General features: G+C 34.7%; 1 protein-coding gene across 3 annotated transcripts in view; it reads right to left on the reverse strand.

The window, feature by feature from the left end:
- Window positions 1–27,405, reverse strand: part of IPO11 (importin 11) — a 182,372-nt gene that overhangs the window by 98,153 nt on the left and 56,814 nt on the right. For all 3 annotated transcript variants that reach the window (XM_045847914.1, XM_045847913.1, XM_045847916.1), the window contains exons 12-20: window positions 25,778–25,821; window positions 24,203–24,293; window positions 22,574–22,621; window positions 21,686–21,791; window positions 18,636–18,762; window positions 14,196–14,229; window positions 13,991–14,031; window positions 10,479–10,595; window positions 3,302–3,415 (exon numbers count right to left, since the gene is read on the reverse strand). In XM_045847914.1, the coding sequence (XP_045703870.1) occupies window positions 3,302–3,415; window positions 10,479–10,595; window positions 13,991–14,031; window positions 14,196–14,229; window positions 18,636–18,762; window positions 21,686–21,791; window positions 22,574–22,621; window positions 24,203–24,293; window positions 25,778–25,821 (722 nt within the window). The remainder of the gene's footprint in view (window positions 1–3,301; window positions 3,416–10,478; window positions 10,596–13,990; window positions 14,032–14,195; window positions 14,230–18,635; window positions 18,763–21,685; window positions 21,792–22,573; window positions 22,622–24,202; window positions 24,294–25,777; window positions 25,822–27,405) is intronic.

Genomic DNA, 27,405 nt, shown 5'->3' on the forward strand with positions numbered 1-27,405 from the left:
TTTAAGACTGTATAAATGTAACTACTCCTTAACTGTGAAGGAATTGAAATCAACATTCAGCCCTTGAAGTCAACTGCAAGGCTAATGTGGCCCCCGGGTTAAAATGAGTGACACTCCTGCTACAGGACATCATCACCCAGAAGGCATCTCAAGCTCTTAGGTCTACCACTAAACCAATCCCTTGTCTTCTTTAAAAAAGAGTTCCTTTTCCATATTTCCTAATTTATGTGAGATGAACCAATACTTCCCTAGTAATAAATTATATTGCAACCACCTCCTGGTTCCTCTTCCTCAACTCACATCTAAATAACCCCGAATTCTCATTCTCTCTCTCTCTCTCTAATAATTTTCAAATCGTGTCCTTTCTCCCCAAGGCTTTACTTCAGGTTATCATTTCTTTTATGGGTAACACAAAGGGTTCCCAACTACTTTCCCTGACCTTAGTTTTACCTCATTCTGAGCCAATGACCCCACTTGGTACCCTGATTACCTTTCTAAAATAAAAATGGTAACACTCCTTTCTCTCAGCATCAAGATAGGTTCTTTACAACTACCTGACCAGACCACCACACCCAAGCTCTATATTCTAAGTTCCAGCTCTGCCAACAGCTCAGCATTAGAAATAACTATGTTACTACCTGGAGAAAGTTGGTAAATTTAACCTATGCACTCATAGGTTCTCAGCGAAGATCCCCTAATAGAATACAGAAGTATCTGTTTTTAAAGACCTATAACTGTTAAGTACAAAGACAGCATAAAAAGATAAAAGCATCACATTTTTGAAAGCTGGAAAGAAAGACAAGTGGTTACTGACTTAGCAGACTCAGAAAACCAAATCTCAAGGCCAGTAGTGAAAAAAGGACAACAAGCAGCCTAATTTACATGACAGAAACTCCAAAAGGCTCAGAAATTGACAGCACCAGATATTGGTGCTACCAATTGATATTTTGGCAAGGAGAAGGTTGTAAGAGAGGTGTTAAAAATAAGACACCCTCCAGAGGTGTCTTATCAGCCTTTGTATAGCCGCACAAATAAAAACACGAAATAGTGACTTAACTTAAAGTATAATATAACTATACTGGAAGAATGAGAAAATAGAAGTTACAGAGAGGGGAATGAAATAACTAAATTTTCATCCTCTATAAGGGAAGTCAAGAGAGAATGCCTACAAATTTTAAATAAAGAATGAATATAAGTATGTTATTTAGAGCTAGAGAGATAGAAAGCCTAAGGAACTGGGTTATACGTGTTGAAAGCGGATTCCCTTCCAACAAACAGGAAGATACTGCTACTTTTCATAAAAAGTCTTCAAGAACTGACTCCTTAACCTAACATGAAAAGCTGATCAATACACAAACCTAAAAAGAAGAAACAAAAAGTGCCACATTCTTTCACACTGATGGGGCTTTACACATGCTGGACAATTTGTTTTAGAATATCCTTACCACTCTCACCCTGCACCACCACCTCCTTAACACCTCTTCTTTAACATTATTTCACACCAACACTATTTGGTAACAGCCTCCTCTAATGTCCCTCCTCCTCAATTCCCACCACAGGCCCACAAAACACCATGTTTTTACTGCTAAAAGAGCACTTAACTCTTTAATCTGCACCTAGACAACCACATTCACAAAGAGCTTGTCCTATTCACTTCTGTATCCTTGTGCCTAGTACCATGTATTGCATATTGCAGGTGTTTAAAAATGTTTACTGTATGAATAAATGCCTACTTCCACTAAAGCCAACTACTGCAAACTAGAAAATTTATTTTCAGTCATTATTACACTCCCCCATCAGAAACCAGAGTCTGAGTTCCCAGAATTTAAAACAAAACAAAAACATACAAATATTTACACTAATATCTGCCTGTTAAATTTTAAGTCATAAGATGGCAGTGTTTTCCATGAAAAGAAACTTACCCAGTAACCCTTAGTACAATCTTCTCAAAAGACTGAAAAACCTATTTAAATTACAGTCTCAATTTTATTACTAAATGTTATATGCTTTTTCCCAAGAAGGGCAGTGATTGCTTGGCTGGAACCCTGCACCCCTGGCCTACACAGGGCACTTAAGTGTCATGTAAAGGAAAAGCCCTGCACACTCCCAACGTTCCATGCGGGTTACTCTGGCTCCCTAGGATTTCCTGAGGCAACACAGGCTGAAAAGACAGGGAAGCTGAGTTTTTCCCCACACATTCCTCCTAAAGTTCTCAAACTGAGTCTAAAAACACATAATGCAAAAGATGGGGGGGGTCATTCTTTACTCTGTTACTTGCAAGAGCAATCTCCGGCTAGTCACTAAACTACCTCTTAACATTCATACCCTTACAAATAAAAGAAATATAATCTTTCAGGATAATCACAAGAATTAAAGGTTAGACCAGAAGAGATGCTAGGCCAGACACTACACTTAAAAAAAAAAAAAAACTGTATTGCTATTAATGTATCTAAAACTGCTTTAGATAAAAATTTGTAACTATAAACCTCATCTATAAATATTTACTGAAAGAATGAGTTCATGCTTCAAAAGTGTTAGGGTGCCTGAAAAAGGTTTTTCTAAGCTATTAATAGAAAAGGTTTTTTAAAAACATACTAGACCACTTTAGAGCAATAATTCTTAATTTAGAGAAAGAGATCTCCCACTGGAAAATCTATCAAACTCTGGGAGCAAGGGCAGTAAAAATCACTGCAGCATCCCTAAACCAGAAATATTCAAGCATTAGGTACTTTTCTCTCTATAATCTCTCCAACAGATGATAATTCACTTTAACAGTTCAAATGAGAACTGGAGTCCCATTCTTTCTCTCTGAAGTTTAGGTTCCTCTCTGTCTGCTGCACATCCCAACACCTCAGAGTCAGGATGTCTAAAATTAAATTCATTCCTCCCCTCAAAAGCAACTCACCTGTTCTCCTGCTTTCTGATTTATGACAGGGAAATCTTTTATTTTAAATTAAGGAGAAGCAGTGAAAATGAAGAACAAGTTTATGCAGAAAAGCCCTGAACACCAAGAAAGCTATCTGCAAGGTACAATGGATTGCACAAATTATGAGTCTACCATCACGGGGAACCACTACATCTAATGAAAGAAATTGTTTTTAAAAAGTAGAGAAAATTTTTCAGGTGTCAAAAATGTCCAAAGTAAAAAACATATATAAGATGTTTTTGAAACTGTTTAGATCACACATCATATGTAAAATGTGAGGTCTTTCACTACCATTAATATAAACCACATGAAAATAATGAACATTTTTAAAGAAGAAAAAATACTAAACTAACACACTGTGGAGAACTGTCTCACCTGAACAAGATGAATAAGTGTTGTCAGAATAGCACATCTCAACATATTGTGTTCTTCACTCTGCTTCCAAAGAAGAGGCAAATATTGCACCAAACATCCTACATACGGCCGTATCTATCACAACAGAAGTAGGGACAGCAGAAGAACTGTATTAATAAAAAGGCAACTTACTTCAAGAGACAATGACAGACCTAATTAAGTAACAGACAGAAAATACTTAATATTTACTGCATATGATGTAGTAAGCATATATTATTTTGAAGATAAATCAGACATTACAAAGAGACACAGAGAACCATGGTAAATATTTTTAAACAATCTCAAACAATTACCAAATGTATTACATGAAATAAAATTTAGGAATATAAAAAACATATCAAGGCCAGTTATTTCACAGTTTAATAGAAAAATGCTGTTATATCCTGGTTCTACCTTAATAAAACAGCTTAACTGGAAATTCACTATTTTAAAAAGAGTCAGCATTTACCCATTCACTCGATAATTATCTGCTGGCATCTTCCAAACATCAGGTCATGAGTACAAAGCACCCAAAAGAAAAGGATATAAAGGTAGACACACAAACCCTTACGATGAGAAAGGGTACGTGCAATGGTGAAGGTGTGCATGAGGTATAGGGGAAACACAGGAGAAGAACGTCCTTTTGAAAGGAAAAAACTGTTAAGCCCACTATACATTAAGTTAACCAATTTTAAAAATACACCCTGAAGCCCACAGCGCAGCTTGACAGTGAGCTGCTTCCTGGACAATAAAGTGGATCTACACTGCAGCTGGACAGTGCTCCAGCTCTAGGTCTATGGTCACAGTATTTGGAACTGCTCTAACGAGAGCCCTAGCTGAGAAAACAAATAGTAGATATTCACAGCTTCAATATTATCTATTTCAAGCCCATGAGTAAAAATTAAAAACTGCTCCCAGAGTGAGTGTTTCTTTATTCTGTTTATAAAACAGCATACACTAAAAAAGTATCAAAAAACTGTAGAATTTTGTGTATCCCACCAAGGGGAATGTACAGAAAAATATGTTAAATATTTGTTCAAATAGTTCAGAGAGGTAAAATTGAGTATTAAAAGACTTTACTTATATTACCTTATTTTCAAATTTGGAATCAAACTACTATAATAGATAATATGTATTGAGCACTTCATTTTGCTAAGTGCTCTATCTCAAAGAACACCGAGATAAGCTTATACAACCATACCAATTAATATGTAAAAATACAGTTTTCAAAATACCTAACTCACTCATACTCATCTAAAAATAACATGCTTTACTAATAAGGAAAAGAAACCAAATAGAATCCTTTTCAAGGAATGGCAGAAAGGAAGTATATGCTATGAATTACAGATAGAGTAGATAGTAAAACCCATGTACCCAGTTACATTTGAAAGTCATAAAGTATTTTTATCCCAATCTTCGATGTTCATTAGAATATATGATGTTCTAAATTAGAACTAATGCTCCAAAATGACTATTTCAGAAATCACCCACAGAATCACTACTGCAAAAGTCCAAAAAAGGGCTGGGGATTAGAAAAGAGTAGTAACATAAGAGTCAAACACATACACTATTAGGCAAGGGTGAAGGAGGTCAAAAAGTATATTACTGGGGCAACTGAGGAATCTGAATATGCTCTGGAGATTAGACAACAGTGCTAAATCAATGTTAAGTCCCCTGACTCTAATCATGGCTTCAATTAAGATGGACAGGTCTAGTATTATGGAGTGAAGTGTCATGATGTTTGCAACCAAAATTCAAATGGTTTAATTTTTAAAAATATGTATAAGCACATATATCAAAGAAAGACCAAGTGTGGTAAAAATGTTAGTAACTGATGAAACTAGGTAAAGGATGTAGAGGCAGTGATTTGCTGCAACTTTTCTGAATTTTTCTGGGAGGTCAATAGCAATTACTTGTTTAATATTTTAAAAATACATGGATTTAAGAATGCTTTATAGATATTGGGCTAAATAATAATAAGCCTACAACATAAACTGAACAATCAGCATAACACAATTGAGATAAAGACTATGAATATTAGTCTTTTAAGTTAGTTCATCAAATATGGAGAAATACCCACTTTCATCCATAACACATTAGTAAAAACATGAAAATCACATATGTGACAGTATAACAAATGTTCTAAGAAATGGTTACATCCACGACGGGCATTTAAAAAATAAGTTTCTAATGACAGCTCATTTTTTGGATAGCATTTTCAACAGAATATTTAATATTACACACAGTTCCTTATACTTTATTCTCTTCCTTTGGGAATGCTTAAGTTCTAAGACTGCCTAATTTCATACCTGATGATTACATTTTTTTTTCTGACTATGTATTTATAGGATCCTTGCACTTAAATAACTTAAGGTTTTCAACTACTTTTTCAAAAAAGTAGACAAAATTTCTTCAAATAATTACATACTATGGTATAAATATGGTGACTTCATTGAAACTTCAAAATTTAAATATTATGTGTCAGGAAGCATGGTGCAAGACATTTCAAAACATATGCAACCTAATGGGTAAAAATCAAATTTAGTACATAAGATTATGTAAATAATGGTGTTATTCAAAGGTTAATGTAAGAAAAAGTTAAACAATGAGATCACTAAAAATGTTTTTTTGTAACCATTTCCTATCCAACTTCTGAAAACAAAAGTATTACTAGATAACTATATCTTGTTATTTACTTATGATGTAGTCACCTGAGCTACTTAAGTCAATTGTGTTCTGAAAGATGAGTACGGATAGAAACACAAAAGCACTTAAAACTTACTAAGAAAGAGAAATTTCAAACCTTTGGAGAAGAAGGTTTAGTTAGAAGTTTGGAAAGATGAAGGTAAGAAAATTCATTTCTATAAAAAAAATCTCAAAAAATATTGTATTTAGCTGGATGATATCTAATAAGGATTATTACAAATTGTCAAATTGTTTCTAGTCAACTTTTTTATTTTTAAAAATAACTTAATTATTTATTTTTAGAGAAAAGAGAAGGGGGGGGGTAAGAAACATTAATTGGTCGCCTCTCTCATGCCCCCAACTGGGGACATAGGTCACAACCCAGGCACGTGAGCTGACTGAGAATTAAACCAGGGACTTTTCAGTCTAAGGAAGGATGCCCGACTCACTGAACCACACTGGTCAGGGCTGTAATCAATTTTTTAAACACACAACAATTTACTGTAATTGCATAGTGATCTGAAGTATACTGGACATTTGTAATAATTTCATATTCACGAAACATGATGAGCCATGTGAGCTCAGAATTATCTTTACCATTCATACATGGAGACACAGGTTAATCACCTTGCCCAAGCTACTAAACTTACTGGCATGATCACTTTGTAAGATATATAAATGTCTAATTGCTACAGTGTATACTGCTAATTGATATGTCAACTATAACTGAAAAAGGATTTTAAAAATAAAAATTAGGACTTCTGGTCAAGATGGCAGCATAGGCAGACATGGTTCACCTCCTGGTACACCATCAAATTTACAACTAAAAATACAGAAAAACCATCACTCAGAACCATCAGAAATGGAGTTGAAAGGAAGTCTGACAACTACACAATTAAAGAAACCACACATCCACCCAAATTGGTAGGAGGAGTGCAGACGCTGGAAAGGCTGGTCCCTCATGCACAGGTGATGGATAAAAATTTGGAGGGATAACTTGGGAGCAAGGAGTCCTAGCCCCACACCAGGCCCCCCAGCCCAGGGTTCCAGTGCCAGGAAGGTAAGTTTCTACAACTTTTGGCTACAAAAACCAGTGGGGATTGGGTCACTAGAAGAAACTTCTGGAGCCCTCAGCAGTTCCTCTTAAAGAACCCACACACAGAATCACCTATTCAGACTCACTACCTCTGACCTCCAGCACCAGGATAGCAGCCCAAAAGGCACTGGTGGTGTACAGGTAGAAACTGAAGTGTCTGTCATCAAGGTGAGCAGAGGCCATGATCAAGTTTCTATACCCTCCCCCAAGACAGCTAGCTGGTACCATATCTGAGACTCCATCAACCTGACTAACACTGTTTGACCCACCTTGAAGATCACCAGAGACTCTGCCTGACCCAACTTACAGGTCCACCCAAGCTGCTTTTCCATATGAATAGCTGGTCTTGGCGCATGCTTCACAACTTCCTAAATCCTATAAAACAAGCAACAGCTGGCCTCAGTGAACCCAGGGCCCAGCACTAGTAGCAGCCAGCTGAGAGTCACAGCTTGGCTTTGCCTGGAAATCTCCCAGCCCAGCACAAGTAGCAGCCATTTCAGATTGCTTTATAGCTCAGGCAGGATGGTCCCGGGCAAAACACAGGTGGGAACTGATCTTAGCCTGCTCCAACTGGGAAATCCCAGGGCCAGCCTACCTAGTGGACAACTACAGACCATGCTGGAGCACAACCACCCTGCCCTCCCCACTGTACAGCTGATCCTCCACAGAGGGGAAGGTTGGTGGTAAGTGGTCAGTCTATCCTTGCAGCTGACTGGCCTGGGTAAATCCCTCCTATTGATCTGTTGACAGCAACCAAAACTCACCTACAAGAGGAGGGTGTACTCAGCAACCAAAAGGGCACACCAGCAGAGGTGATAGGGGAGGCTATGCCACTGGACTCTACAGGACACCTACTATGTTGGGACACACTACCAAGACAGAGAGCCAAAGCAGTTCTACCTAATACATAGAAACAAGCACAGGGAGGCTGCCAAAATGAGGAAACAAAGAAACGTGGACCAAATGAAAGAACAGACCAAAACTCCAGAAAAATAGCTAAATGAAATGGAGATAAGCAATCAATCAGATGCAGAGTTCAAAACACTGGTTATAACAATGCTTAAGGAACTTAGCGAGGACCTCAATAACATAAAAAAGACCCAGAAATGAAGGATACACTAATTGAAATAAAGAACAATTTACAGGAAAACAACAGTAGAGTAGATGAAGCTGAGAATCAAATCAATGATTTGGAACATTAGGAAGCAAAACACAACCAATCAGAACAAGAAAAAAAAAGAATCCAAAAAAATGAGGATAGTATAAGCAGCTCTGGGGCAACCTCAAGAGGTCCAACGTTCAAATCATAGGGGTGCCAGAAGGAGAAGAAGAGCAGAATTTAGAAATCTATTTGAAAAAATAATGAAAGAAAACTTTTCTAATTTGGTGAAGGAAAGAGACATGCAAGTCTAGGAAGCACAGAGTCCCAAACCAGATGAATGCAAAGAGGTCCAGTCTAAGACACATCATGATTAAAATGCCAAAGGTTAAAGAGAAAGAGAGAATCTTAAAAGCAGGAAGAGAAAAGAAGTTAGTTACCTACAGGGGAGTTCCCACAAGACTCTCAGCTGATTTCTCAAAAGAAACTTTGAAGGCTCCAAGGGCTGGCAAGAAACATTTAAAGTCATGAAAAGGAGTGACCTACAGCCAAGGCTGCTCTACTAAGCAAAGCCATTATTAAGAATCAAAGGGCAGATAAACAGCTTCCCAGGCAAAAAAAAAAAAAAAAAAAAAAGAAACTAAAGGAGTTCCTCATCACCAAACCATTATTACATTAAATGTTAAAGGGACTTATTTAAGAAAAAGAGCAGAATCAAAACTATGAACAATAAAATGGCAAAAAATACAAATCTTTCAACAACTGTATCTAAAAAACAAACTAAGCAAACAAGAGAACAGAGACAGAATCATGGACACAGAAAGTGTTTTTTGATGGTTACCAGACTGGGGGGTTTAGGGGAACTATGAGGAGGTGTGGAGATTAAGTACAAATCGGTAGTTACAGAGTAGCCATGGGTATGTGAAGTACAGTATAGGAAATGGAGTAGCCAAAGAACTTACATACATGACCCATGGACATGAACAATGGTGTGGGGGTTGCCTGAGGGAGTGCAGTATGCTGGGTGCGGGGGGGGGGGGGCAAAGGGGGAAAAGTTAGGGCAACTGTAATAGTATAATCAATAAAATATAATTTAAAAAATAAAAAAATTATAACTAAACAATACAAAATATTTTTAAAAACATGTTACCCAAGAAAAACAGCAGAAACAGGAACTCGAAATGAGCTTAAACATGGTTTTAATGACAAACCCTCTCAATATCACTTATAAACCAATACCTAAATGAAATGATGTAATTAATGTAATTAGAACCCTAAGTGCTTTGAAAAGTGTTAAGTTATTACTACTTTTATGCACCAGTTCCAAATCTACTAAAAATGATTGCAAATGCCTCCAGACTGCCACTGGGATTGCATAATGTTGAGTGTGAATACTAGCAATGTCACTAAGACATCTGGACTTTATATTCCTTAAAATCTGAAATTGTTTAAAGTAAATTCAAAACTCCTACCCAAAGGTTTCTGTGAGGATTAAAAGAGAAATATACTCAAATCTCTTGGCACAGATGCTGGTAACTTGTTATCACTCAATAATTGAGAGCAATACTCATCAACTGCTTTATAATGAATAAATAGGCCCAACACCAGAACTCAGTAACAGATGCGGAAACAGTCTCCAAGTCTGTGGACTCCAACTATGTCATCCTTCCCTAATACCTCATATATTCTCTCAGTGCTTTTCAAACCAGAATATGGTGAACTAGGACATAAGAAATTACATGGTAACTACAGTGTGATTTCCTGGGTTATCAATTTTTCACAAAGATTAGGAGTGACAAGGGAAGCTAAACAATTGGACAGTTAAATAAAAATTTAAATGTTAAAACCTTTACATACTTTACGTTAATTCAAACATAGATATAATGTGCAATAGATCACAAAACAATTATTAAGGTAAAAATAACAGACTTGCTAGAATATTTATATTTGCTCACAGACACTTGTGGCTAAGCCCTCAAGCACACTGTACTTTAACAAGTGTTATTAACTATAAACTGAATTTGACAAGAGACATAAAATTTTACTTTCTAAACACCTATACATTACTGGTTCAATTTTTAAATTTTAAGTCATTTTTTAAAATTTGAAGTATAAACATGTCAAATTTTGAACATATAACTGATATCACAACTCATAAATTAGAAGCATTTTAATACATGTTTTTTCTTCTAAACAATATATAAAAATCCATTAATGAATTCTACATATACTCTACTTACCTCTCTAACATTTATTTTCATGATTTAAAACAGAATTACCTGCATGTTGACTCTTTCAATCACACAAGAAAGGACATGTAAAACATGCATCTTTGTGTCACATTCTGTAACTTGCTGCAATAACTGAAAAAGTAGTGTGAACATAGTTTCCAAGTACTGCAAGTCAAAAGGGAAAAAAAAGGTTTGAAATAGAAATGTGAGATCTTTCCACACAGACAGAAAATAATGTCAAAGCAAAAAAGACAAAACCTTAGAATTACCTAAACACCTTCAAATTGTTCCAGTTACCGATTTTAGTGACTGTTTTCTTTAATGCTGCTAAATGTATCTGGTTTAGAGAATTTAACTCACCCACAATGTTTTCATATGAAAATTGGGTCTAACATTTTGTGTTTGAATTTTATACTGCTAAACTGTTAACTGTGCCTTGTCACGCCCTTCCACATATGCCTGCTGGTGTGCACGGTCTAAGCATCAGAGCGACAAGAACACCAACTATGGCACTCACATACCATTGCCTGATGTGGCCCTTACACATGCTGCATGGAGATACAAACTTTTATAAATAAATTCTTGTAACTCTAAAAATAACTGAATACCTCTTATTCAGAAATAGAAAACAAGTATCCTATGTCTGGCAATTAAAGCCTATATTATAAAAAGCATAGCAAGAATTAAGAAATAGCAGATACCAGATACATAAAAAAAACACTTGTTCTTTCAGATATTTGGTTCGTTTTAATACAGATTTCTTAAACATATTTCTTTCATCCAAAAATATCTAGTGATTCCCTTTTAAAGAAGAATCTCTGACTACAAGTTTGCCCACAATAAATATAGACATTTTATCACATAATTTTCTTTCTTTTTTTTTTTCTGGCAGGGCCAATATACATGAGCTATTTATTAATTTTTTAAATTAAATTTATTGGGGTGACATTGGTTAATAAGATTATGTAGGTTTTGAGTGTAGATTTCTACAATATATGATCGTAATGTTGTCTTCGTCTATGACTTTCAGTTTTAGACCCCAAATATGAGTGGAATCATATGGTTCTTAGCTTTTTCTAACCGACTTATTCACTCAGCACAATATTCCCAAAGTTCATCCCTGTTGTGGCAAATGGCAGTATTCCATCTTTTCTTATGGCTGAGTAGTATTCCACAGTATAATGTTTACTATATCTTCTCTACCCAAACATCTATCAAAGGACACTTGGGTTGTTTCTATGTCTTGGTTCCCATGAACAATGCTGCAATGAACATAGGGGTGCATAAATCTTTGTGAATAAATGTTTTCAAGATTTTCTGGTAGATACCCAGAAGAGGGATTACTGAATCGTATAGTAATCATATGGTAACTCTATTCTTAACTTTTTGAGGAACTGCCATACTGTTTTCCGTAGTAGTTCTACCAGTTTACAATCCCACCAGCAGTAAGAGTTCCTTGTTCTCCACAACCTCTCCAACAGTTGTCATCATTTGTCTTATTGATAGTGGCCACTCTCACATGTGTGAGGTGGTGGCCCATTGTAGTTTTGATTTGCATTTCCCTAACAGCTAGTGAAATGGGGCATCTTTTCATTTATAGGTTGGCCATTTGTATGTCTTCTTGGGGGAAGTGTCTGTTCAGGTCCTCTGCCTGTTTTTTAATGGGACTGTTTGTTTGATGTTGAGTTGTATGAGTTCTTCATATATTTTGGATATTAACCCCTTGTCAGAGTTGTTGTTTGCAAATATCATCTCCCATTTGGTTGGCTGCCTTTTTGTTTTGTTGGTGGTTTATTCTGCAGTGCAAAAGCGTTTTAGTTTGATATAGTTCCATTCATTTAATTTTGCCTCACTTTCCTTGCATTTGAAGTCAAATTTAATAAAATCTTCTCTAAGACCACAGTACATGAATTTAGTATCTATGTTTTATTCTAAGTAATTCATAGTTTGAGAACTTACTAGGTCTTTGATCCATTTTGAATTTTTGTATATGGGAACAAGCTGTATTTAGTTTTATTCTTTTGTATGTGGCTTTGCAATTTTCCTAGCACCATTTATTGAAGAGGCTTTATTTTCTCCATTGCTGTGTTTTTAGCTTCTCTGTCAAAAATTATTTGCCCATATACATGTGGTTTTATTTCTAGGCTCTCAATTCTGTTCCATCCGTGTATCTGTTTTTCTCCCAATACAATGGTGTTTTGATTATCATTGCTCTGGAGTATACTTTGAAGTCAGATATCTCTGGCTTCATTTTATTTTTCCCCCTCAGGATTCCTTTCGCTATCCAGGGTCTTTTGTGGTTCATACAAATCTGGTAACTTTTTTGTTCTATTCCTTTAAAAAATGACATTAAGATTTGGGGATTGCACTAAATCTGTATACTGCTTTGATTAATATGGACATTTCAACGACTGATTCTTCCAATGCATGAACACAGAATATCTTTCCACTTCATTGTACCTTTTTCAATCTATTTTAATAATGCTTTATAGTTTTCAGTATATAGGTCCTTTATATTCTTTGTTAAGTTTATTTTACTTTAATTTTCTCCTTTTGTGGCAACTGCAGAAGAATTGTTTTGTTTTTTTTTTTCATTTCCTTTTCTGAAATATTTCATTGTCAGTGCATAGGACTGCAGTGGATTTTTTTGAACATTGATTTTGTGTCCTGCAACTTTACTGTATTTGTTTATTGTTTCTAATAACTTTTTGGTAGTGTCTCTAGGGTTTCCAATATAAAAAAGCATTTCATCTGCACAAAGTGACATTCCCAATTTAGATGCCTTTTATTTCTGTCTCTTGTCAATTGGTTTAGCTAGGATTTCCAGAACTATGTTGAATAAGAGTGGTGACAGTGGGCGTCCTCATCTTGTTCCTGGTTTGAGAGGAAAAGCTTTCAGTTTTTTACCAACGCGCATGTTAGGTGAGGGTCTGTCATATATGGCCTCTGCTATGTTGACCTACTTTCCTTCTATCCCCATCTTGTTGAGTGTTTTAATCATAATAAACATTGCATTTTACCGCAGGTTTTCCTTCTCAGAGCAAACACTACTGCCCCAATTTTACTATATTTAACAAATGCTTATCGATATATTTAACAAGTGCTTTTTGAACATTAATTATGTTAAAATACCATGCCAGGTACTAGAAGTTGAGTGATGAATAAAAAGATGAGTAAGACTTATTATTCTGCTTTTCAAGTAATTTTCAATCTAATGTAGGATAAACATATAAACACAAACAGCAGAGGGGGATAACCTAAGGAGCAGAAGTAAAACACATGTGAAATGAAATTACTAGATGTTTTATAACCAAATAAAGAAAAAGTTTAGCAGTCAAGTCCAACATAGATGAAGACACAGCTAAATAAAAACAAAGAAAAAAAATTGAACTGTTTCAAACAAAAATTACCAATAAAAGTCATTACTTTCAAAATAATCAAATATAACTTTTAATTCAGCTTTAATAAATAACACACATATATAATTTCAGTTAAAGAATAACAATATGCAAAATACACAAGCAGAAATTGTCATAAAACATAGAAGTAAATGTTCTTACCGGTAGAAACTGATCCGTTCTAAACTCAAAATCATCAACAGGTAAGAGCAGTCAAGGAGTACTAAGAATATTTAAGATTTACCAGGAAAAAAAAATATATATAAAAATGAACTATAATAAGCCAATCAAAAATTACACTTTAAACTACTACATAAATTAACAAAATAATAAATAATTTCAAAGTTTTAAAATTCTTTAAGGATATTTAACTTCAGAGTTGTAGCTGTTTCAATACGAACCTAAAAGAAAGCATATCATGAATTTTGAATCTTTCTAGAGCAACTAAACATCATTAATATCAAATGACAAAAAGTTTATTCCAAATAACTTTCTTCACTCCTTTTAATATTAAAGCTACAGAACACATTAATATCTAGAAATAAAAGGACTCTCCTTACCCAGCAAGGGCTAAAAATAAAAAGTAAAGCACATAGCATATAAGAACACAGAGGAGCATTTAAAATATGACAAATAAAAATAGTAACAAAAATTAGCTCTGTCTGAGCTATTTAAAAAGAAAACAAAGTACTTCCCACAGAGAAACAAAACGAATTTTGCACTGATTCATGAGTAATGGGGAGGAAAGCAGAACTTGAATTTACAGAATGAAGAGTTGGAGAATGTTACGGAAAATGAGTAGAAGAGAGCCTAACACAGTTCCTACAACACTAGTTAGTTGTTCAATACGTAATAAATAAAGGCAAGAAAACAAAACAAAAATATTCTCTTAACAAGACTGTAAACATGACTTTTCAAAGAATAAATTCAGACCTTATGAAAAAAAATGAAACCCTAAGTATCCAGAACTGGATCTAGACTGTGAACTCAGCCTGTGAGTCCATGCTACACCTCCAGGTGAACAAAACCTGAGAAAACTCCTGAAAAGAGAAAAAAGGCTAATTCCGTAATGGGGCAAACAAGTGCCATCAAGATGTCAGAAACTTTGGAAGGACCCTAGGAAGTGTGAGAGCAACAGAGAAATTAACAAGAAGAAACTACAGATCAACATTACTTCCAAAAGTAGGAGTATTCAGACCCTTCCATGCCCAGCAGCAGTGAGAACGAGCCTTGGGGTTAAGTGTCAGGATGGTGGATTTGAGGTCTGGACCTGGACCTGCCTAATAATACCCGACCACCTCTACAGCCTGCTCCTAACAGTGAAGGGAACCCCTCACACTGAAACAGTAAGCACGCTGCTGGGGCCAGAAAGAAATGGCACTGTATCAGGGACTTAAGACCGGCAGGAAAATGTAAATAAGGCAGATAAAAGAATACTGTTGAAAGTAAGTTATCTGCTAAAGAGAAATAGAATAATGACTTCATAAACTTTTATCCCTATTTCCTAATTCTTTCAATAAACATTTTATAAGACTTGACTCCATGCTAGGCATAAGAAATACTAACATAAATACCATTATTTGTACACTGGTACTATTACTACTTGGTACTACGCATAGTACATTTTGTACTCTTCAGTAATAAAGTCAAGATGACTCCATTACACAATCTGATGTGTTGCTTCTGAAATACACATGCAAATAAGTTTCCTAAAAGGATAAGAAGCACCTTCAACTTATTTGTCTTCTTTTAAGAAAAAAAATTCTAAAACTCACTTTCATATAATATGGATACCAGACATATGATTACAAAAACCAAAACTGACTACTGAAAACTTTCTTAATTAAGGATTCCTTTCTTCCCAGTTTTGGAAAGGCCTCATATTTTGACAAACACCAATTTTTAAAAATATATTTCCTTTTGTGAAAAGATAGACTAGCCCAGAGTTTAAAACCTGCAGCAGTATTTGGAGACACAAGGATGAACAAATGGAAAGACAGAATCAAAACTTCAAGAGAGAAAGATGGATAAAACTGAGAGACCCATAAAAGGCAGAGGAGTGGAAAGACTGGAGAATGTCAATGCACTCTGTAAAATACCTGCCCATACTACAGCTGTACCTCCCAGTGCATCAAGATTCAATGTCATGTACAGGCCACCAAAAGTCCCATTAACTGCCTTACAACCTTGAAAATCTGCTGTTTTTTCAAGATGGTTGTTTCTTTGCTTGATGGACAGCAACTGCAGCACATACCACCTCCAAACTATAAATCTTCTGGTTCAACCACAGTTTACATTTTACATAGCCTCTCACAAGGTTGAAAGAATATACTAATGCTAATTTTTCTAGCAGCTTACTGCTTTTTTTATTGAAGGCTTTACAGGTAACCTAAGTAAACTCTTTTTAAAAGTTAACTGTAATTTCCAGCCTGGCTGGCATAGCTCAGTGGATTGAGCACAGGCTGCGAACCAAAGGGTCGCTGGTTCGAATCCCAGTCAGGGCACATGCCTGGGTTGCGGGCCAGGTCCCCAGTTAGGGGCCATGTGAGAGGCAACCACATATTGATATTTCTCTCTCTCTCTCTTTATCCCTCCCGCCCTCTGTTTAAAACTAAATAAATAAAATCTTAAAAAAAATTACTTGTAATTTCCCAAATTGAAAAATATGACTGGCTATGAACCTTACAAACTAAACTAGCCCCCAAAATACATTAAATGTACTGATTAAAGAATTAGCTGAGATCCCAGGGTGAGAAGTGGGGTTGGCTGGAGCAAAGGAAAGTGATGGCAGCAAAATGGAGACAATTGTATTCAAACAACAATAAAGGAAAAAAATTTTAAAATACATAAAATGCCAGCTTAATGCAAAAAAAAAAAAAGAATTATTTGAGATCCTAGGAAAAGAAGGTTCCTCTAGCCTAAAATTTAGTCAATCTGTTTACACTGTGGAAAATATCATTCTCAAACCTGAAACTTGCCATAAGCACTGCATCTGCTAACAAATATGTGCTAAGAGAAATGGAAGAGAGCATGGAGATGTTTTCTTAAAATAGGTTTTTCAACTAAGCACTGTGGCACTGAAAAGAAGATAAAAAATACGAACAGCAAAATGACAACAGACTCACAACTATCAATGACTGAACCTAAAACAAAAACAAAAATGAACTAAGCAAACAACCAAACAGGAAAAGATTCACAGAAACGGAGATCACATGGAGGGTTATCAACAGGGACAGGGTGGGGGGGGAGGATAGAAGAAAGTTACAGGGAACAAGAAGCATAAATAAATGGTAGGTACAAAATGGACAGGGGGAGGTTAAGAATAGTATGGGAAATGGAGAAGCCAAAGAACTCATATGTATGATCCATGGACATGAACTAAGGTGGGGGAGTGATGGTGGGACGTGGGGTACAGGGCAGAGGGGAATCAAGGGGAGAAAAGAATGGGACAACTGTAATAGCATAATCAAGAAAATATATTTTAAAAAATAAAAATGGAACCTTACTTTACATCATGTTGAAAAATAAATTCTAGCCTTGGCTGGTATAGCTCAGTGGATTGAGCACAGGCCTGCAAAGCTAAGGGTTGGCGGTTTGATTCCTGGTCAGGGCACATGCCTGGGTTGCAGGCCAGGTCTCCAGTACTGGGCGCATGAAAGACAACCACACACTGGTGTTTCCCTCCCTCTTTTTCTCTCTCCCTTCCCCTCTCTCTACAAATAAATAAAATAACATCTTTTAAAAAAATTTTAATAAAAATTAAAAAATAAACTCTAGATGGAATAAAGAACCAAGAGTTTAAAAAAATGGAAATATTAAACAAGAAATAAAAAAGAAAAAAACAGAAAAAGTAAATCAATAAGTCCACACTGAAATTAAAGAGCTCTGCTGAGCCTGGCTGGTGTAGCTCAGGTGGTTGGAGCATAGTCCTGAAAACCAAAAGGTTGCACGTTGAGTTCCCAGTCAGGGCACATCTGTCGGTTTGCAGGTTTAGTCCCCCATCAGCTGGGTGCCTGCAAGAGGCAGTGGATTGATGTTTCTCCTCCTCCCTTCCTCTCTCTAAAAAATTAATACGCATGTCCTCAGTAAGGATAAAAATAATTAATTTTAAAAAGCCTCTGCTCAACAAAAGGACAACAGAATGTAAAAGTGGAAAAATACAGAGAGAATGAACTGCATTTGTAACATTTTATTTCAAATATATAAATATTTCAAATATATGTAAAAAATCAGCACAATGAAAATATAAAACTGGATGGTGAGCATACAGGTGGCTTGTTACGTTAGTCACTGAATTTTCTCTTTGCTTGATTTAAATAACTTGTAAAAAATAAAAATTTTCAAACCTGCCCTTTTGAAAGAAGTCAGAAATATGCTTACAAATAAAAAATTTCAAAGTAGCAACTATGGTAAACCTAATAAAATTTCCCAACCTTTATTATAAAAAGTTTCAAAATATTGCAATATTATAAATGTTTGTTCATTATGCCAAATCAAGTTTTAGTTCATAAAATTTGGATATTTCAAACTAATAAGCCAAACTGCTAAACACTGAAGAAAATTACATTATTTCAAATAACTAAAAAAATTCACTCAATTTGCATCATGTACCCCCAGATCAAACAATAATGTTAACCTTTTATGCAACTATCAGAGATAGAGATCTACTCTACCCAGTGGCTTCTGATATTATAAAACTTATTGAGTCCTATTTTAAAAGTATATGATATAAACCATTTCTCAGTTTGAAGTTTAACATATGTTATACTTATAAAAATAACTCTTTTAAGATATTTAAACAACATACCACTAAGTCTTGGTCTTGAAGCAAGTTACAAATTGCCTCATACAACATGGGTCTTAAATCAGACTTGAATTTCACAGAAATCCACTGACCAATGAGCCAAATCACCCTGCGTCGTAACGGCTTATACCTAGAACAGAAAAAAATCATGAAATTAAAATGTTAAATATTTTAAGAAGTCTACTTCACTTGTCACATTTCATCATTTAAATTAAAATCTAGTAGAAAGCAATCTACAATTTTATATAAAAGTTTTAAAGGTACTTCTAAATGTACCACAGTATAAATCCTAATAAAGTTCTGATCGAAAAAATTAAAATGTCTTAGGCAGATATGCTTTAAATCTGATTATTTTGTATTTAATTGATTAGAGAGAAAAAGAGAGAGGAACATCGATTTGTTGTTCTATTTATTTATGTATTAACTGGCTGATTTTTGTGTGTGCTGTGACCAGAGACTGAACCTACAACCTTGGCATATGGGGATGACACTCCGACCAAAGAAAGTACCAGGCCAGGGCTGATTGTTTTGTATTAAAGAACTATAACCTAGATATGGACAAAAAACACAAGTCCATTTCTGTTCCGCAAGCAACCAAAAATAGTATTTTAAACAGGTATAATTAGCTAATGTCCCAAACCCTAAGGATAGTGAGGCCCAAAAACATAATAAAAGAACTCCCATATTCAATTGTCCAATTCCAATTCTGTTAATTTCATACATATTGTTTTTGGAACACAGAAATTTGAGATTTCTACACTTACAGGAAATATTCATATAAATTTAAACTAATTTCAGCTAAACTTGCTAATTTTGTAAGAGGTGCCCAACTATAGAATGTGACGCAGGTTATCAAAAATAATGATTTAAATTTTAAACATTCACAGTGACATGTACATACATTTCTTTCTATGATTATCTTTGCTAAAGGAAAGGAGAGTACTTTAGACAATGAGACAGACCACAAAGCTATAGTCAATTGTGTCTTAAGAATTCCATCCACAAAATCTCCTCTTGATATCATATAAACTTTAGTGGTAAAATGGTATTTATTTCTGGGTATAAATAGAAAAAGCTAATGAATGTCCCACAATTTTAGAAAATTACAATCTTATACAATGATCAAGCAAATAGAAAGAATTACTCATCCAAGGTGCAAAATGTGTGTAAGTATACCTGCCCTCAAAAAGTTTATTCCACACTTAGAAGAATTACAGAATGCAAAGCTCTATACTAAGATTTCAGAAAAGGAAAAGAGAATAGTGGGCAGAGGGAGATGAGATTTGAATAGCCTTTAAAATAAACAGTATTCTGGGCAAAAAAAAAAAAGGGAAAAAATGCCATTTTAAAAGATAGGGACTATTTGAACAAAGTCACAGAGGTGGAAATAATCAAGACTTTTGAAGAGGAATGAAGGAACTGCAACACCATCAGTTTTGGACTGAGATCTTTGAAATGACCATATTCACATTCTATTCCAGACAAAAAGAAAGAAACTCAGAAAGGTCCAACTCCAAGATCACAATCGCTTCTGGGGAGAGTTAAGATTAGGGGTCAGTTTGTACATCAAAGTGTGGGGATCAGCAGCATCATTATCCTGGAAGCGTGACAGAATCACACAAACTGACCAGACCCCAAACCATAACCTAAACCAGAACCTGAATTTTAACAAGATCATCAGGTGTTCCATATACATGCATTCAAATTTGAGAAATATTGATCCCGATCAGCTCTGTCCAAAAGATATACGATGCAAGACAACAGGTAATTCTGAAATTTTTAGCACCACGTAAAAATAAGTAAAAGGAGGTTAAATTTTAATAGTATGTTTATTTATCTCAATATATCCAATTTATTATCTTTTCAACATATAATCAATACACATTTTATACTACTAGAGTATTTAAATTTTAGTTAATTAATTTCCTCAGTTGCACTAAGTCCATTTCAAGAGCTCAATAGCCACATATACTAGCTACTGTACTGGATAGTACAGGTCTAGACTAAATAGCCTCTGTTTTAGGACAATCAAACTGCACATCTGTATCCCTGCTGAAGGCCTTCCCTGTATCAAAGGCTCACTAGCTCCCTGGGGGCAGAGTCACAATCCACCTTATTCACTATTGGCTCTACAGGAAATGGCAAATTCCAAGTGTAAAAAATATTTGTTGACTGAATACATGATTGAATAACTGAATGAACAAATAAACAGCTACTTAACTGATCAAAATTACTTTTAAAGAATCTCCAGATCTCAAGAATCCCATTGGTGTAAATCTGGTAAAATGGGCATATATTGTTGGCCTTCTATTCATTCATTAATGTAGTCAAGAAATGTTAACTGATCTATGACTATATTCTAGGCATTCTAATAGAGACCATATCCACAGAAATAAATCAACAGAACTGAACATTTCAAAGCAAGCAAAAGTCTCTTGAAAAAAATTTTGTAGCTAATATTAATCTAGTAAAAAATTTATAGAAACTATAAAAGATCTTTTCCCTTCAATTTCACTCAGTACCACAAATTAAAATAATTAGGCAAATACTTAAGTGTGTCCAAATGCTTTTGGACACTGTATCTCTATGTCCTGCTGTACCCTCCCCTCAAAAAACCTGCAGCATGCTTTGTGTGTTCTACCCTTTCCTGGATGTTACTTCGGTCAGGCTACTTCTGACACTAGGCCTACGCCCTGCTAAGCACCCAAATAGCTTCTCTATACACATTTTCTTTCTACAATTCAGACAACTCCATCTTCTGTAACCTTTGTATAAATTTCATCTTTTCCTATACCAAACTACATTATCTAACATCAAATACTTCATAAATAAAAACGATTCACATTTGAAGTAAAACAACATAATAACAAACTTTTGCTTATTTCTCAGTTACATAAAGTTCACAAGCCTTATTCCTTTTTACACTAGACACTATCAGCTAAGTCATAACATGACTCATTTTTTTTAATTTCAAACAATTTTTCTGCCTTATCTTCATTAGAGAATCACCATGGTAAAATAAGTGTATAATAAACACAAAGTTTTATACTTGCCTATTGTGAATGACTTGCAATTCTGGAAGTAGTTGGTTTTTAAACCACTGATCAAAATCAACACTGTCAAACAGCTCATAAGCTGCCAATCCAACAGCATTATACACTAAGAAGAAAATTTGAGAAAAAAAAATTTAATTTCAGATACTGGGCCATATGCTAAGTATACTTAGAAGAATCTGAGTCTTAAGTACTACTTTGAAACATGTGATGTGTTTAACAAAGGGAAATGTAAAATAGGTTAAATCATAAAATTTTTTTAAATAGACATTCTAGAAACATTGTTACTCTATTGTGTTTCTCCTAAATACTCCTTAGTGCTTTCAAATACAAAATTACATTCATTTAAAAATATTCAAGTCAAAGCATAAATATTGTAAGAGAGCATCTGCTTCCAAATGGGTGAAATGTTTTATGATCTGGTCCCTACTTACCCTCTCCCTCTCTCTATTCAACTCTCACAAATGCCTTAACCTCTATGTTTCGATTTAACTAAAATACTGCCGGTTCAAAATATAACTCTGCTTGCTTCTTTTCCCTTTTGTACATACTCCTGCTTCTGCCTGGAACCCTCTTCCTACACCAACCTCCCTGCCCCCAACTCCTACTTAATGTTTGCGTATTACACTTCTTTAGGAGTCTTTCCCCAGGCACACAAAAACTACCTGTGGTTTTCCACAGTACTACCTGATTATCACCCACTTTAGCATTAATTAACTGATATTATGTTATAATCAACTGTCTTCTTGCTTGGTTTTCTCCCCCACCAGATAGTTCCTGTATTTTAGGTACCCTTATACCCTAATTCCCAGAATAACACCTGCCACAAAACACATACACTATCTACCAAAGATATAAAGATTTCTAAATCACTTTGGTTTAACATACCAGCATCTTTGATTAATAGTGCATTCATATCTTCCACATTAGTGGGCCCTGAAAAAATAAGTATCAGTAAAAGTAAATAAAATTAGTTATTAATAAATATTTCATTTAAACTCAATGTGTTGGCTTCCAGATTCAGTTAAGCACAATACATCTCCTGACATTAAATTACATATATGTGTAAAGGGAAAGTCTGTTTTCTCATCACCATTACAGAACACAGATACAACAGACAAAGTCATTTTACAATTAAAAACATATCTAGCGTATTTGTAAAATGTTCTATCAGGCAACATTCCAGAAAAATATATGCCACAAACTACTAACAACAGTATTATATCCTAATTATAAAATTCTTAAAAGAAAGAAAAAATGAAGCCCACAGTCACAACACTACCTAAAATAGGCAATTCACACAATATGCTCTAAACATAAAAAAGCCTAAAAAGTAAGCTCTACTCAAACTACTACATACAAGATCAGAAATGTCCTTCCCTACAGAGATTCTCTTGCTGTTATTTCCTTACCTCACCACCCACTCAATAACTGACCCCTTGCAATGTGATTCGCAGCCCAATCAATCAAATAATCTATTGTCTCAGAAGATTCTGCTGCCTTCTTTTCTCTTACAGCACTGGACACTTCTGACAACCTGCTCTTCTCCAGGATTCACCTTCATACTACCCTCTTCATACCTGTGGGATAATTTCTCACCTGGCTTTTTTTTTTGCAGGACATTCACATTCTCATATTCCTAAAGATGAGGGATTCTCAGCAGTCTCAGGTTCTGTCCTTGAACCTCTTTTCTTCTCTCAAGGCTTCTTATATACACACTCTGAAAGTCAAGTTCTATCTCTAACCACTACTAATAACTGCTTTCCCTGTCACTAAGACTCCCAAGTTCAGGATTATTTTGATCACCTTCCCTTTGGCAACTCATTGACTCACAGTCAATGAGTTGCCAAAAGTCAATCAACCAACAAATAGTTACTGAGTGTGCCAGGCACTCGGAATAATGTGTGAACAAAACAGATGTGATCACTGACCTCCCCCCTGCCCCTGGAATTTAGAGTACAGCAGAAAAGTAAAAAATGATAAATCACTGTTAATAGTTAAATAATTTCTTGTATACAAAGTATAATGATCAAGTGGTAAAAATTTCACTTATCATTCATTCCCTCTTAAACCCATACCTTCTTTCAATTACCACTACTACCATTCTGAGGCTAACATTTATTATTTTTTTTATGCTATTATTCTTACAACAGCAAAATCTATCATATTCAAGGCCTACCTCGAGGCCTTCTTTTGTGAATTGTCCATTCTTGTTCTGTATCCTAAAGGCCACAACTTCAGAAAAAAAATACATCTGATCTTTCTCAAGTTCCTATCTTTAAATGAGCTATATAATACTTTAGCATTAATTAACTAGTACTATGTTATAATCAATTGTCTGCTTCCTTGGTTATCTCCCCCACAAGATAGTTCCTGTGTTTTAGGTACCCTTATAGCCTAACTCCCAGCATAACACCTGCCACAGAACATACACACATAGCAGGCAATGCACATAGTAGGCACTCACAATTTTAATTAAACATTAATAAGTCAAAATATCAAAAAAATATACCTCACCTTGAAGTGTTTGCATCATTTCTAGAAGTACAGGAGTAAGAGTCTGATTGTATTCATGGAATATATCCATAAATAGTACTTCAGTGCAAGGCTGAAGGGAAAAAAAAATTTCTAATAAAAACAATGGCATATATAATACTGATTAATTCTACAATAAAGCAAAGGATATTCATTCTTAAGATCCTGAAACTCTGAAAATGTTTCTAATTCTTATTTTTAAAGTAGATTGTTATTTTTTGTAAACACAGTGGTAAATAAAATCAAATTATAATAATTTAGTAAAGAACATATGAAAAGTTTATTTCACTATTTCAATCATTTGGCATTATGTATTTTTGAATAAAAACTACACAGAGGAAATAATTTACATTTTTAATTAATAATTCTTTCAATTAAAAAAGCAATCTGGGGCCACATTCATTTACAGATTCAGTACTATTGATGAATGTATAGAAATTAATGTTAAAAGCTTGTATTTGCTTAACAACGACATAAGAAACAACAGCAATTCATGAGTTCAATTCACTACATTGAGTATTTCTTTTAATAGACTCAAACATTAACAGAAGTCAAACAGTGTTAGCTACATAATAAGAATGATTCATTTTGGATCTTAAAAGTACTGAATCACTAGATGTTTCATTAAGAGAAAGAAAGTATCATTAAATGTTGAAGGTATTGTGCTTTATGTTTAAAAAGAAATCTTATATACATACATATACTAAAGTATGACAGATAAAATAATGTCATCTCAGACCTGTGCTTGAAAATAATCCCAGAGGGTAGGGAGGATGTATTTACATGAAACAAGACTATCCATGAATTGGTAACTGATAAACTAGGTTTTGGGTACAGAGGGTTCTTAATATTATTGTTTTTTTAATATAAAATTTTCCATAAAAGAAAATTTAAAAAAGATTAAAGCAGTCAATTTTTTAAAAAAATTACAGTTCTAATGATTTCTCTAATTTACAATCTTTATGGTTTTATATGTAAGCTTATGAAACTAAAAACATATTGTTAGAAAAATAGTGGCAAATTATGTAACACAAGTCTTCATAATAATAAATAGTTCAAAGACCACACTTGGTAAATCTTCCTCAAATGTTGGCCATATCAATAAATGTATGTTTAAAAAGCATTTTATAACTTAAAGCAATGGACTAGTCTCCGAGAATTAATCTAGATGGTAAAAGAAATACAATTACCAACAGAAGTTTTATAATAACTGAAATACTTTGTAAGAAATCAAAAATGATTCTAGCCAAAAGGAGATAGCTTTCACTTTCAAAAACGTTTTCTACTGCTGCAATGAAAATTATTTCCAAATCAATTTGACTGTAGAATGAAGAGAAATTCAGTTTGAAAATCACTAATTTAACCAAAATTTTATTTCAGATTCAAGTTCATCACTTTATTAAAGTCCTTTCATCTCAAATATACATTATTGTAATTATGAATAGTTTCCTGTCTGACTTAATAAGCTTGGACTCTTGAATATAGTATCATACTCTACTACCAGTTATAGAAGCATGAAGCTTTTCCCTATCACTTTTTCTTTCAATCAATACTTACCCTCAAACTGTATTTCCAAGAATCTCCTCCTGTTTCTTCCACTGCTGCAATAGAATCAGAGACATGGAAATAAAACACAAACTGACAGTTATCAGAGGGGAATGGGGAGGGTGATAATGGGGAGAAAGAAGAGGAAGGGTCAAGTTAAGGATCAAGTGTAAGGGACCCACAGACAAGGACAACATGAGGGAGGATTAAAAAAAGATGACAAATAATGCTCTCCAGAAATGTAATAATAGTGTTTCAAAATTCTCAGTTTGGAAAACAACAAATTTTAAATGATATCACTTTAATATTTCTGTGAGTTGTTTTAAACCTGACACAAAAAGCTTTTCCTTGGGGACACAAGGTCTAACAGATATCTTTACTATAAGCTACACATCACACCTGTGTACATTACAGTCGCCTATCAAGTGCTTTCATCCATAAGCATTCTTAATTTCATTAAAAATTCTGTACAGAAGAAAGCTCAAAGTACTTGTCACTTCCAGAGTATCTGGTATTACCTCATACACTATCACTACAATCCTCAGAATCATTTCATTTTATATAATAATCATGTTTTGTGTTGTTACTTTAAATTTATAATTTTAGAGCGAGAGAAGAAGGGAGGCAGGGGAGAGAGAGAGAGAGGGAGAGAAACATCAATTTTCTGTTCCCCTTATTTCTACACTCATTGGTTGATTCTTGTATGTGCCCTGATGAGAGAATCAAACCTGCAACCTTGGCATATTGAGATAATGTTAAAATAATTAGTCACATTTTCCATAAATTTCCTATATTTAAAGTAAAATATAATACTTAAGTGACTTTTAAGAATCTGGTGATGCAGTGTTTCATGCTACAATATTATGAATTCTGCATAAAGAAATATGGGACATTAAGATTTTAGCTAAGACAAAAGTAAAAAACAAAAAGAATGTAGAGTGTAGTATTACATATGAAGTCTGTCCAGAAAAAGTCTAGCTATTGTTAATATAACGAGAATGGTTTACATGATATCCAAGTGACCTGGAAGCCAAGGAGAGTGGACTGGAATGTACATGCATGAACAATGACAATCTCAAACTGTACTAGTTAGTTGGGGTGGTAGATATCCTTGAGTGAGCATGTGTACTGTGTGGCCATCGCATTCAAAATGACTGAGCAAGTAGAGTAATGAATCTGCATTGAATTCCACATTCAGTTTGAACATTCCTCCCTCAGAAACTATTCCTATGACTCAGAAGGCTGCAGCTATGGGCAACTATTGATTGGTAGCTTCATTACAACAATGTGCCTGCTCATGCATCATGTCTCATGCAGAGTTTTTTGGTGAAACATCAAATCACCCAGGTGACTCAGTCCCTCTACAGTCCCAATTTGGTGCCCTGCATCTTCTAGTTTTTCCCAAAATTAAAATCACCTTTGAAAGAAAAGAGATATCAGCCCATCCATGACATTCAGGAAAATAGCACAGGGCGACTGATGGCAACTGGGAGAACTGTGTGAGGTCCCAAGGTGCCTACTTTGAAGGGGACCGAGGTATCTTTGTCCTATGTACAATGCTTCTTATATTTTGTATCTTCTTCAATAAATGTCTCTATTTTTCATATTACACAACTGGTTACCTTCTGGAAAGACCTTGT

The sequence above is a fragment of the Phyllostomus hastatus genome, unplaced genomic scaffold (genome assembly GCF_019186645.2).
Source record: "Phyllostomus hastatus isolate PE091 unplaced genomic scaffold, TTU_PhHast_1.1 phas_contig_58, whole genome shotgun sequence".
In the NCBI taxonomy this organism is placed as follows: Eukaryota; Metazoa; Chordata; class Mammalia; order Chiroptera; family Phyllostomidae; genus Phyllostomus; species Phyllostomus hastatus.